At 41.4% G+C, this 11,781-nt stretch overlaps 1 protein-coding gene across 4 annotated transcripts in view; it reads right to left on the reverse strand.

Annotated features, from left to right (window-relative positions):
* The window catches only part of TMCO3 (transmembrane and coiled-coil domains 3), a 30,528-nt gene extending 18,748 nt beyond the window's left edge, over positions 1-11,780 (reverse strand). Inside the window, exons 1-6 of one of the 4 annotated variants that reach the window (XM_080577055.1) lie at positions 11,640-11,780; positions 11,260-11,380; positions 9,604-10,146; positions 5,577-5,756; positions 2,486-2,677; positions 1,521-1,649 (exon numbers count right to left, since the gene is read on the reverse strand). In XM_080577055.1, coding sequence (XP_080433181.1) covers positions 1,521-1,649; positions 2,486-2,677; positions 5,577-5,756; positions 9,604-10,050 — 948 coding nt within the window. In that variant the 5' untranslated portion in view covers positions 10,051-10,146; positions 11,260-11,380; positions 11,640-11,780. Of the gene's footprint in view, positions 1-1,520; positions 1,650-2,485; positions 2,678-5,576; positions 5,757-9,603; positions 10,160-11,259; positions 11,381-11,639 lie in introns of all 4 variants that reach the window. The other 3 variants (XM_080577056.1, XM_080577054.1, XM_080577057.1) reach the window with 3 other exon arrangements.
* Position 11,781: the final 1 nt, after the last annotated feature.

Genomic DNA, 11,781 nt, shown 5'->3' on the forward strand with positions numbered 1-11,781 from the left:
CCAAGGCTTCTGTTCCAGAAGTTACTTCTGGCTAGTTACTTAGTGGGTCTACTGGTACAATTATTCCAATGTACTGTAGCTGCTGTTCTACTCTCCATCCTATAGACTCCACGAATCCATCTCTCAGACAAGTATAATTGCCTGCCTTTCTTCCTCAGAGAGAAGGACGCAACAGCAAGGGAAGTGGTTCCTTCTCAGAACAGGGAAAACACTTTTTTTCTATGCATTTATAGTCCAGAGCAAAAGAGGACAGGCTCTACCATCAATCACAGCGAAGCGGAGATGGAAACTATCTTTCCCCAAGATCAGAATCTGCCTGCCTCCAACACTCTTCCTACATTCCATGTTTTTATGAAATGCAGAACAAAGAGAATACGCACAAGAGACCCAGTCAATAATAACAGTATCCAGAGGAGTACTGCTTAATCACAGCTCCATAAGAAATAGGCAGCTCAGAAATAAACCCTCCTAAAGAAATCTCCCTCATCTCTGTTCTGATCACATTATCTTCCTCAGCATAAGTCTCTGAAAATTCACTGTTGAATCTTTCTAATGCCAGCCATACAAACTTGTTTCATAATCTTAAGCGGGCAAGCGTTCCAGACCTTCTCAACCCATCAGTTATGTACTACACAAAGGTTATTATTTAATCTCAGTTTTAGAAAAATACAATTTTGAAAGTGTATTTTTTTTGACCTTCCTTTCTGATACGAGACTGAGAAAAATCCTACAATTTCTATTCCCTTTACTTTTGAGCACAATAATCAGTTTCAACAAAAGCCCACGTCAGAGCAGAGGTTGCAAAGGTAGCAATTTCCACGCAGCTATGTGGCTATCAACATAATAGACACATATAACTTAACCTGACTTTAACATCCAACCTTAACACTTGCTCTGTTTTGCCTGCTGGCCAAACAATCTGTTAATGCACACCAGAACACTAATCAAAACGTGCAGCTTCTGGCCAAACACAGCCCACTGGTTCTCACTGAGCTAGTAATCCGGCTACACGTGACGGAGCTAAAAGGCTTCAAGCGAATTCAGGAATGCAGGCAGGGAAAAGAACCAGGGTTACTAGGAGGGATGAAAGAGCTACAGAGATACAAAATAACTCTCTAGGAAGCCAAGCTATGCTACTCAGGAATCTACTTGTTTTAAACACTTCTTACATGTTAACGCTGACTTTTTGCAAGTTTCTGAATATTTGATATCACTTAAATAACTTGGCTCCCAAATGTAATGCTTTATGATTAAAAGCAAACAGGCAAAACTAAAACAAACAAACAAAAACAAAATAAAACAAAACAAAATAAAAAAATAAACCAAACAAAATAAGCCTTTACCTTTTACTTTCAACAATTCTTTTATATCTTTGTTATATAGGAGAAAACAAAAAAAGGTCCGCACTTGGGGATTTTATTTTATTTTCTAATATGTTTGCAGCTGGATATACCATTTTTTAAGCTACTGTTAAAAAAGTCAATAAATTATATCAGTCAAGAAGCAGCTTGCACACTTACCTTGATGCTATTTAATCCTGATGGTCCTAAGAGTACGCCACAGATGATATACCCAAACATGGTTGGCAATCCTATTGTTGTGCACAGCCAGCCACATGGCAAAGACAACATTCCTATCGTCACAATATCCTAATGTATAAAATTTAAAAGTATGTTAACATAAAGGATACACAATTTTGTGGTGAAATTAAAGACTCTGATCCTTCAAAAGAGAAATGGCACTGTAAAATTAAATGTAGAATACTCTCCGTGAAAACAAAACACAACTTCAGTAAACTAACCTGAACACAATGTCGAAGGTATAAGCACTCCAGTTTTGTAGATAAAACACTCGAGGTACTAACCTTAAGTAATTAGTGCCTTGGGGACTTCTCATTAACTTATTAAATATTTTAAATACATAACAGGAATTATACAGTTTCCTGGGGGCTTCTGGAATGGTGGTGGGGGACTGACACTTTACATAAAATGGTGAAAAAAACACGATGGTGAAACAGATCCATTTGGTTTAAAAAAAGTTTCCCAATCCTGTTATTCTTCATGAAGCACAAATATAATAAAAACTGTCTATGCATTTTTCAGCTTCCATTTCCCTACCAAAAGGCATAAATACATAAATTATCTGTAGTGATAATATGCAAGTGGCTTACGAGGTACAGCAGTAGCTTGCTTCAACCCTGTGCAGCCAGGCAGAAAGAATGCTGCCCCAAAGGTGCAACAAGTCACGGCAAATACAAACAGAGAGCATCCGTACGGTATCACAATCAGTCTTGTGAAGACTATATTAGGATTAGGAACACATTGGCCAGATCACCAGCAGAAGGGGAAAATCATGAATGCTAGGGGTAGCTTTAGAGGGAAAAACACTGAAACTTTATTCAACCCCATCAAGCAGTTCCGGCATGGAAACTGGTGGGACTAAGTCTGATCAAAACAAATGGCAAGAGTGTCTCTAAAAGGATTACCTTTATGAAATGATGATCAGCACGAGGAATGGTTGAATCTCTGGGCTTGGTAAGGATATACTGATTGTTCTGGGAATCAATAAGCATACTTAGACCCAAGTCATCCTCCACTTCTCTTTTTGAAGCATTTCTTTTGGAGTTGGCTTCGTCTTCTTCCACCCTTAAAACCGCTTCAAAGTTAACACCTCTTACCTGTAAGGAAAAGAAGGAAAACAATAATAAAGAAAAAGAAAAGGAAACAAACAAAAGACACTTGCATGTCTAGGAAGCCTATAGTAAAAAGGAAAAGACTATTAGCTGTTCTTGAAGTTGCTCCAGCATTTGTTGACAGTGACTAAAAATACTAGTTCCTTCTTAGAGAAATCTTTTCAGCCTCTTTATCAAAACTTGATGTCCGTAACTGAAAACGCTATAACTTACTTTTCATTTCAAACAATGAGGGGTTTTCCAGACCTACTTGCTAGCGGAATAATGCCTCTTCAGCCACATTGTTCAACTAAAAAATAATAAGGACAGGGCTTCAAAGTTGCAAAATTCCAATTCACGAATCTGAAACAAATTCTGAAGATTGCAGAATTATTTATAAGTGTGATAAATCTAATTCAAACATCAGCTTTTTCAGGTGTCCGAATGAGAGACTGACAACCATTTTCCTTTTATATATTATGAAAGTTATGTTTTACTCACTTTTTGCCTGCAACCTGCCTTTTTATATCTATTCCGCCTTCGCTTCCCTGAGCTCCCCACTTACCAGACTATTTTGCATTCCGGAATGAAGTCTCCATTGCCAAGTCTAGGAGACCAAACCACATTTTCATGTTTTCAGCTGATGAGAAAAAGCAAGAGCAGCTGCGCGCCACGTACATGCAAACTATTCTCACAGCATCAGAACAAAGAAGTAAAGCTTCCCTACAGTCAGCAAACAAGAACTGTTTCTAATCAGAATACACAATAGGTTCCCAATCCTACTGTTTTTCTGTCATCTTCACTCCTGATGCCCTTGTTGCTACTACAAGGAAAACCAAAACAGAGCTTAGAGCATACTGTTGAATGCTGGCTTTGTGAATTAAAATACACTTTACTCTGATTTTCATGTAGGAATTATTTCACTGTTCGGTGCAGTACTTTGCCTAAAAACAAAATGCTAATAAACCAACATCTGCTCTAGTATTTTCTTGGGAATTTAAAGTTATGACATCAGTGATAACGTACAGTAAACAGAATTACCTTATGAAATACATCAGCACTGAGGCATCTACTTTGAAGATCTGGAATTCTAAATTCACATAGAGTTTGCTATATGTTCCTTTGTACTTGGTAGCTTGTGTATCTGGAATCTAATCAAACCTCTCTGTATCAAAATCAAAAATGTATCAAAGATCATATAAAAGTGATGCAGTCTATTTCAGAAACGGTATTAGGAATAGAGAGAAGATTAAGATTAAGACTATTATGAAAAAAATATTTTTTCTGTGTAATATATTTAGAAGTCATGTATTGTGTGGATATTATGGTTCATTTTTACTTTTACTAAAGAAAAGGGAACTGACAAAAGACAGACTATGCTCAGAGAGTGAGAGTAGATGGCACAGGTTCAGAGGTGCTTTTAAAAAATACTAAGCATCTGAGGACATAATAGAAGACAACAATATTTGTGCACTGTTATATAAAACACCCTTTCAGGGATTGTTGTTTTAAGAAATAAAATCCTGAAAAAAAATGTTTTCTCATTATGTAGGTTAGCTCATATTCTATTTTTTTATTTTTCTCCATTACATTTCTCTATTTGATTATATCTTTAATAAAGGCCTTTGCATCCTTATCAGATTACTGATGATTCTATTAGAACTTCTTTGTTTCCGCATTCCAGCTTAAGAGAAAATATTCTAGATATTCCTCACAAAGATAGAGATGCAAATAGTCCTCTAGTTGGCATTTCATTATTCCTTTTGTTTCATGAATCGAGATATAAGAAAAACAAAAGAGATACATTGGGCAAGAAGGATGCATTGGGTATTTTTTGCCAGTGAACAGCTACTGCACATTCCTTTAAAATGTGCCGTTATACCCCAGTATAACAGAAGAGGGCACTCCAGCAAGATCTTCCCTACGGCCGCTGGTGCTGCTAGGTAGGATTACCACTAGGTGTAATTGTACCTGTCTGGTGTAGGCAAAAAGCTACTTTCACTTTCTCTCAAGCGAGTACAATTACAAAAATGGCCTGGCCCTTTCCTACAGAGTTTTTCCTCCTCAGCAGAATTCATGGACTATGCTTGCCTTGGAAGTCGAGCTGCAAATCAACAAAAACCTTTCAAGAGCAGAAGCCAAACAAAAATTTCAGTCCATGCTTATAAAGAGGATCAGCTCAGAGAGTCAGCTTCTGAGAAAAGTGCGATGGGACGCTGGGATAATCTGATGTACTCCCAGCTCCAAATACACACAGCCTTACCTGAGGGTATGTCCATCCTGCAACATAGAAACAATGAGCAATGCAAATGGTGTTAAAAGCAGAGAATGTGGGAAGCTGAAGAATGCAACACCACAAACAAGTGACAAGCCCTTACCTTGAAAAATACATCTTTTCCCAGATTGTGAAAACTAACTGCAAGGATTCTTGTTCTCCTATAGCTTTCTCAACAAAATGAAAGAGAAAAATAAAACTGGAGACTATACTTAACTCCATATCCTGCAAAGTCTAAATACCACAGTCACGGAGTCCTGCAAAGTCTAAAAACCACCATCACGGATATGTCGTAACTCTCACGAGCTGTGTCAGTGAGATGGAATACACTTATCACTGAAAGTGGCAGCCGCAGGGAGCACTTTCAAACTACAGCAGAGAAATCATTAGCAAAGAAAATAATGATCCCTGTTTGGTCATTCCTAAAAACCAACTATTTTACTACTAGTTAACATTCTTCTCTTGAAAGGGAAGCAAAAACAAATGTCGAACCAACGTTTTTTGTTTTTTTTTATAGTTGTCACTAAAATCCTAAAAACTATCTAATACAAGAGAAGCACTCATACAATGCAAATATCAACTTAAAAATAAATACACATGAATGAAAAGACAGTCCAAAACATCACTTACAGATTTGTTGTCATCAAAGGCGTGCTCTTCTATTTCTTCCTCCAATCTGTCAGCTGCCTTCCTGACGTCTTCAAGAATTTCATCAAGCATTGACAGGCTTTTGTTTTGATGCTGCATGTTCTTAAGGGCTTCGACCTGATGCTTTTCTGCTGCTAGGAGTTCGACATATTCCATTTCTTCCTGTTGAATTTTACAACACAGATAAAGTGCTGGCTGGGCCTTTGAGCAGCAAAACATTTAACATAAATATAGGCTTCTTTTGATGCAACGCATCTTACAAGGGGAATTGCAAAAGCAATATAGACATTGTATTGGTGTTTGAAGACTGTTTCCTCTTGTGCCAATCTCGATTGGAGGAAGGGGGAAAGGAAAACAACAAAGCAAAATAAACAAACAACAAAACAAACAACAAAACACCGATTCCCTTTCCTAATCTATTGAACAGTAGAGCTGCCTCAAGGTTACAGAAAATAAGAGAGGAATTACTTTGAGGAATTCTAGGAAACATTTCAAAGCCAAATAAAACTTAAATCTCAATGTTTTAGCAGGGAAGTGTAATAAACTTGAAAGCATCGCTTTACTAGCTACAAGCATCAAACGAAGTGAAAGGTAAACACAACGAATCTGAATTTTATAAACAATTTTTACAAACAGATTTACCAACATGGGAAGAAGTCTGTTTTATGATTTCCACAGTTATTGTACCTTTTGAAAATAGCTACAAAAAATAAAATAAAAAAGTAGGGTAAGAGCACAGATGAGCAGTTAAACACCTCAGCAGTTAGCTGAGGTTCCTGTTTCTGCTTCCCAGGAAGCGTTTTCCATCATGTACTGAGCCTGGCTGGGATGAAGTTAACTTTCCCAGCATTTTTTGGGGGGGGATAAATATAAGATGCTTCAGCTTACATGCCTTCATTCCCCTGAAGATGCACTAACTGAGTGAGGACAATCATGAATGAACGAGGGGAGATGGGATAGCAGGCTTCTTCCTTTCAGAGAGGTTCAGGATACCGTGAGGGTTTGGCTCAGATAGCTCCTACATCTGGTTTTCGAGAGAGCCAATATTATTACCAAGGGAAACAAGAAACAGTCTGGGCAAAAAATACAAGCAGCCTCTAGGTCAGACTGAATTGCCTGGAAACACAGGTTTCGATGTGTATTTTAGATGCTCTGCCATACCCAGCTAGAGATCAGATAGACACGGATCTATTTCCCTCCAGTTTTGGGCTTCGTCTGCCTACCCCACTCAGACAGCCTGGGCATCTAAACTGGTCCTAAACACCGATGTTGGAATAAGGAGGGTCTCCTTCTCCACACACGTTTGTGGATGGACATTTTTCCGCTTAAAACCTGCGAGAACATGCATGTATCTCAATCGATTCCTTGACGCCAAGACAACAGTATGTTCAGAACAGCCTGTAACTGTGTTTAGCCCGGAGTTTTTTGTTTTTGTTTGTTTGTTTTTTAAATCCCGACAGTCAGATGAATGCTCCAGGTTGTGACAAAACCACAGAATCGCTGGCTCTTGACTACTGGTGTTTGGGATTACCATAGTTACACTGGCATGCTGAAGATTACCCAGCTCCTAAAATAACTTGAGTTGGGGAAAAAAGATGTAGCTATTAGTGTGTTTGGACCGATGTCAACTCCTTCGCTTCTTATGCAACACGTAGGAAGGAGTCCCAGCCACTCTTGTACAGCCTCAAGGAAAGGAAAACATTTCCTATCTGCTGCTCTCTGCTTGCAGACATTGTCTCAGAGATGTAAAAACCGCACCGAGGGAGAGCTGCGGGCTCTCTCCTCAGTCAACAGCTTAGAGCTCAGGATGGAGTTAATGAGGTTTGGTCTCTCCCCTCCAAACAGAAAGAGGTTTGGGGTGAAAGGGAGCTGATCGGTCCTTCCTGCCAGCTGGGACAAACTCCCGATTTAAAAGAACAGCTTTGAAACAACCTGGCTTTGGTTGTAAGTTCCTTTAATGAAGATGAAGCATGTACAGCCTACCAAGCGGCAGCCCTGTTTTGCCCAGCGCCACGGCAGTACAGTGGGACCAAGAACAGTGTCCATGAGCAGGACAAGCTTGCTTGCTTGCCACAGCAGCCTGCTACGTGTTAGACCAAAGTGCTTCACAGTGCAAGCTCTGTTCTGCAACTCAAGCTGGGATTGGAGACATTTGACCACAAAGTACATACTAAGCAACATTTTAAGCAAGGTAGTATGGGTAAGGATTCTGTACTAAGCAGGAGACTTGAATGCCTAGAAATGTGAGCAAAAGGAAGGCAAGACTAGTTAAGAATGCAGCACTGCTGTTCCTACTGTTTAATACAGGATGAAGAAAATAAATTCAATTCTTTACAGTGCTTGAGACTTATCTTTTCCATCAGGGAAATCTGAATTCCACCCAAGAAATCTGAAGCAGGTAAACTGGACAAGATTTTGTTGCTTCGTCTAGAAACTCCATCCAGTTCCTCAAGCAAAGGAAGACAGAAGCTGTCTTCAATATTTCTCCTCCGTGAACAACTGTTCTACTTTTCCCCGGCAGCAGAACCAGCTTGAAATGCATCACACGCGCACATATTCTGATACTGAAGACTTTCAAATACTTGAACTCAACAGAAATAAAGTGAATGAGTAAATCCAGCACCCCCTACAGTATTTTTTATTTTCCATTCAACCTTTATTTAGAAAATGGAAAGGATGTCTTACGAGTGCACCGAGAAAATAATCATGACAATAAAACCAAACTGGAACAAAACCAGACCTAGCGCATGTCTTTTGAAGCGAGAGCAAGTCCAAGGAAATTTATTCCGTGTAATATTCATCTTTGGCACTCATTTCCCCATCATCTCCTCCTCTATTTCACATTATAAAGCAACTCATAAGGTTAGAACAACAAATACTGTTTAGACAATCACGCCCCTTGATAGCCTACACGACCCACCCCTGCAGAAGCTAAACTCTGATAATCCAGCCTTTCTTTTCACTGCACGGACCACTCCAGTCTCCCAAGCCTGCATCCTACCTTCTACTGCCATCAGCATTTCTTCCCAACCATTCACTGCACAAGTTTCTGGCACACAGCAGTCTCTTGCCATCTTCACCTGCTAAGGTCTGCACGTGTCTCATGCAGATGCACTTTCTAGATTCTCCCCTCTCCGCTCACTATAGACCAATTACATTTTTTTCCTTTCCTCCCTTTCACAAGGAAAGCCTCTTCTTGAAGAAAACAAAGAACATTCTTAATGATTTTCTGCAGTGGTTGAGGGGTAGAGGCTAGGAAATGAACAATTTAACTACCAAGTCAGCTCAGCAACATTTTCTCTCATTTGTAGGCCTTCAGTAGACACTCTGAGCACTACCAAGTTCGGGGCCAGACTGTGCAAGCCCCAACAGCTGTGCACCAACATGGGAACCCAAACTTTCCCCAAAGTACTTGTGCACTTCTGTTACTCATCTGTGCTTTGCTCAGCAAAGTTACCTCAGCCAGCTCTTTGCTGGAGATGTTATTTTTCAAACCTGCACTTCGTAGGCTAGGAATGCTCTACCGAGGTCAAAAAATCCGGTCATCAATACTCTGCACACCCATTTTACTCACATCTATACGAGTACAGGAAGTAAAGAAGTTGTTCTGCCTGATTTGCAGGTTTTCGTTGAGCAATTCTCTTCTGAAGTGGAAAAAACATTTACTATTTTGCCAGCTCGTTGCCTTATTTCCACTCTCATAATCCCAGTCATTCACACAGTGCAACTCTGTTAAGTGCACTGACTCACTTCTTGTCTTCCTTCTCGTCTGACATATTTGACGTGTGAGTATGCTTGGCTTTGTTTTGGTCTAACTATTGGCTGCCACTAAGTTTTAAGCTTTATTCCAGAATCATATACTTTATTCAGAATCCACTTTAAAACTCCAAGTTTTATGTAGATCCACTTTTTTCATTAGAACAGATTGAAAGAGTATCATAATAAAATTAAAATAACATTCCAGTAACAAACACAGTGGGGGGAGGAACAAAAGGGAGAAGGAACTAACCTTAATTGCAGCTTCTCTCAAGGCTTCCAGTCTCTGCCTACTGCTTTCTTTCATATTTACAACGTCTTTATAATCCCCCTGTAGAGCTCTCTGGAGGCCGTGGATTGCTTGGAAGACAGAGTTTTCACTCTCATTTAGCTCCTTTTGGAAAATTTCGAAGGTATGCACCTGAAAAAGTTTCTCTTCATCTGACAGCCCCGCATCCTTCTCAACTGCTCTTATGGCATTTTTCAGTTTGTTGAGAACAACGTTCTTCTGGCGAAGAAGGCCGGACAGCTTTCTGCAGCTCTCCAACACCCATTGCTTCCGCTGGGTAATAACAGCTCCTTTCCCACGGTGCAGCTTTATTGCATGCTTTACTACATCTTCGTGTTCTGCAGCATTCGCCAAGTGGCCACAAAGCAGCGAAACCAACGTCCATAGGGGAGTAAATCCAGTCACCTTCATCCTTCACTTTTTACTGCTGCTGGGGGAAGCCGATCATCCACAGCCGCTCAAGGCTTTCTGCTACATGGTTTCTGCATCTCCAGTGCATACACCCTGCTGCAAGACAGTACTAATCAGGTATCAAACATGGAAATGTTGAGCCACTGGATCAAATAAATTATAAAACAAACGGAAGGCTGCATTCTACGCTACAGTCTTGAACAGAACATGAATGGTCTCCTTCGGTCAATAGTTATCAAAACCAGCAACAGCCCGAAGTTATTGACAGGTTTTATTCTCTCTATCTTCTAGAGACGACCTTGTTTAAAGAACATCAACCGGAAGGCTTAGTCATATCACGTGGCAGTCATTTGTGCTGCTTCTCAGAGGAGAGAAAAGCTATTAAAATATCATGCTGTGAGGCCATAGGTTGTATTTCAACCCAGCACCAGAAGGCATTCTTCCTTTATACCGGTAACCCCTTGTCGTTTCTGAAACCTATCCTGAGAAATTGTATCATATTCACTTGGTATGTATACGGTCTCAGAACTGTTAGCGTTAGGTCAGAGGTCGGACTAGGCGATCTTGGAGGTCTCTTCCAACCTAGACGATTCTGTGATTTATACAAAACTTAACGAAAAGAACCTTAACTGAAAGAGATTACATCATACTTGTGAGAGAAACATATCTGCAGGGAAAAAACAGGAGCAAAACTTGCTGGACTTCGCGCTACCAGTTTGGATCAGAGACCTTGATCTGAAAGGCTGCATGGCCCGGAGGCATTTTGTCTGAATGCTAATTATTGATCCTTGTGATTTTAAAATAGGCTTATATTATAAAACAGACTTATATTAAAAGCAAAACCGGTATCGTTCGTGAGTTCCTTACCCAGAAGCTACTTCAAAATCTCGGTGCGAAACCAGGTCCATTTCCTTGACACAAACCCACCCCCCCCGAGGCTACACGCGATAAAGCACCCACTCATACCGGAGCACAGCATCCTAAAGACACACAACCCACACGACATTTGGGTGTATCGCCGCAGGAGCGTGTGTAAGCCCAAATCTCGCCCTTCAAGCCCCGGCCTGGGGTTACCACAAGATGGGTGCAGCTGCCTGGAGGCAGCCCCTGGCAGAGGACCCGCTGTGCCCGTAAGGCAGCAGCAGCAGCGGCAGGGAGGGGTACGAAGGTGTCGGGACGGTGTCAAGCACGGCTTTTGGGGTGCCCTACCTGGGCTTTTGGGGTGCCAAAAATCCCTGGTCCCGACCCGTGGGGGTGGGCGGAGGTGGGCTTGCTGGTTTCCTTGCAATGAATGAAACCCGAGCCCGTGGATTTCGGTGCCAGCAGTTGGCTACAGAATAAAGGTGTGCGAATACAGGAATTAAAACGTTTAAAATTAAGAAACGGGGGAATAAACGAGGGGCAGGAGCGCGCCCACGCCGCTGGCTGCGATAAATAAAGTGGCAATATTTCACAACTTGGGTGAAATCCCTGCGGTTTTGCCATTTTTAGGAGCTGGAGAGCAGCGGTCCCCATCCCCCGGCGGAAGCCGGAGCGGTGTTTCAGGGAGGTGCTTCCCGCTCGCCCCCCGACCGGCGCCACCCGCTTACCGCACAGCGCCCAGCCGCCCTCCCGGAGCCGGGCTCCGCACCCGCCGCGGTGGCAGCGGGGCAAGGCCCCCGGGCACCGCCAGCCTCGCTCGGCCGCTGCGGCTCCTTTAAGCGCGCTGCCTCATGGGAGATGTAGTCCGGG

The sequence above is a fragment of the Anser brachyrhynchus genome (genome assembly GCF_964034855.1).
Source record: "Anser brachyrhynchus genome assembly, chromosome: 1".
Classification (NCBI taxonomy): domain Eukaryota; kingdom Metazoa; phylum Chordata; class Aves; order Anseriformes; family Anatidae; genus Anser; species Anser brachyrhynchus.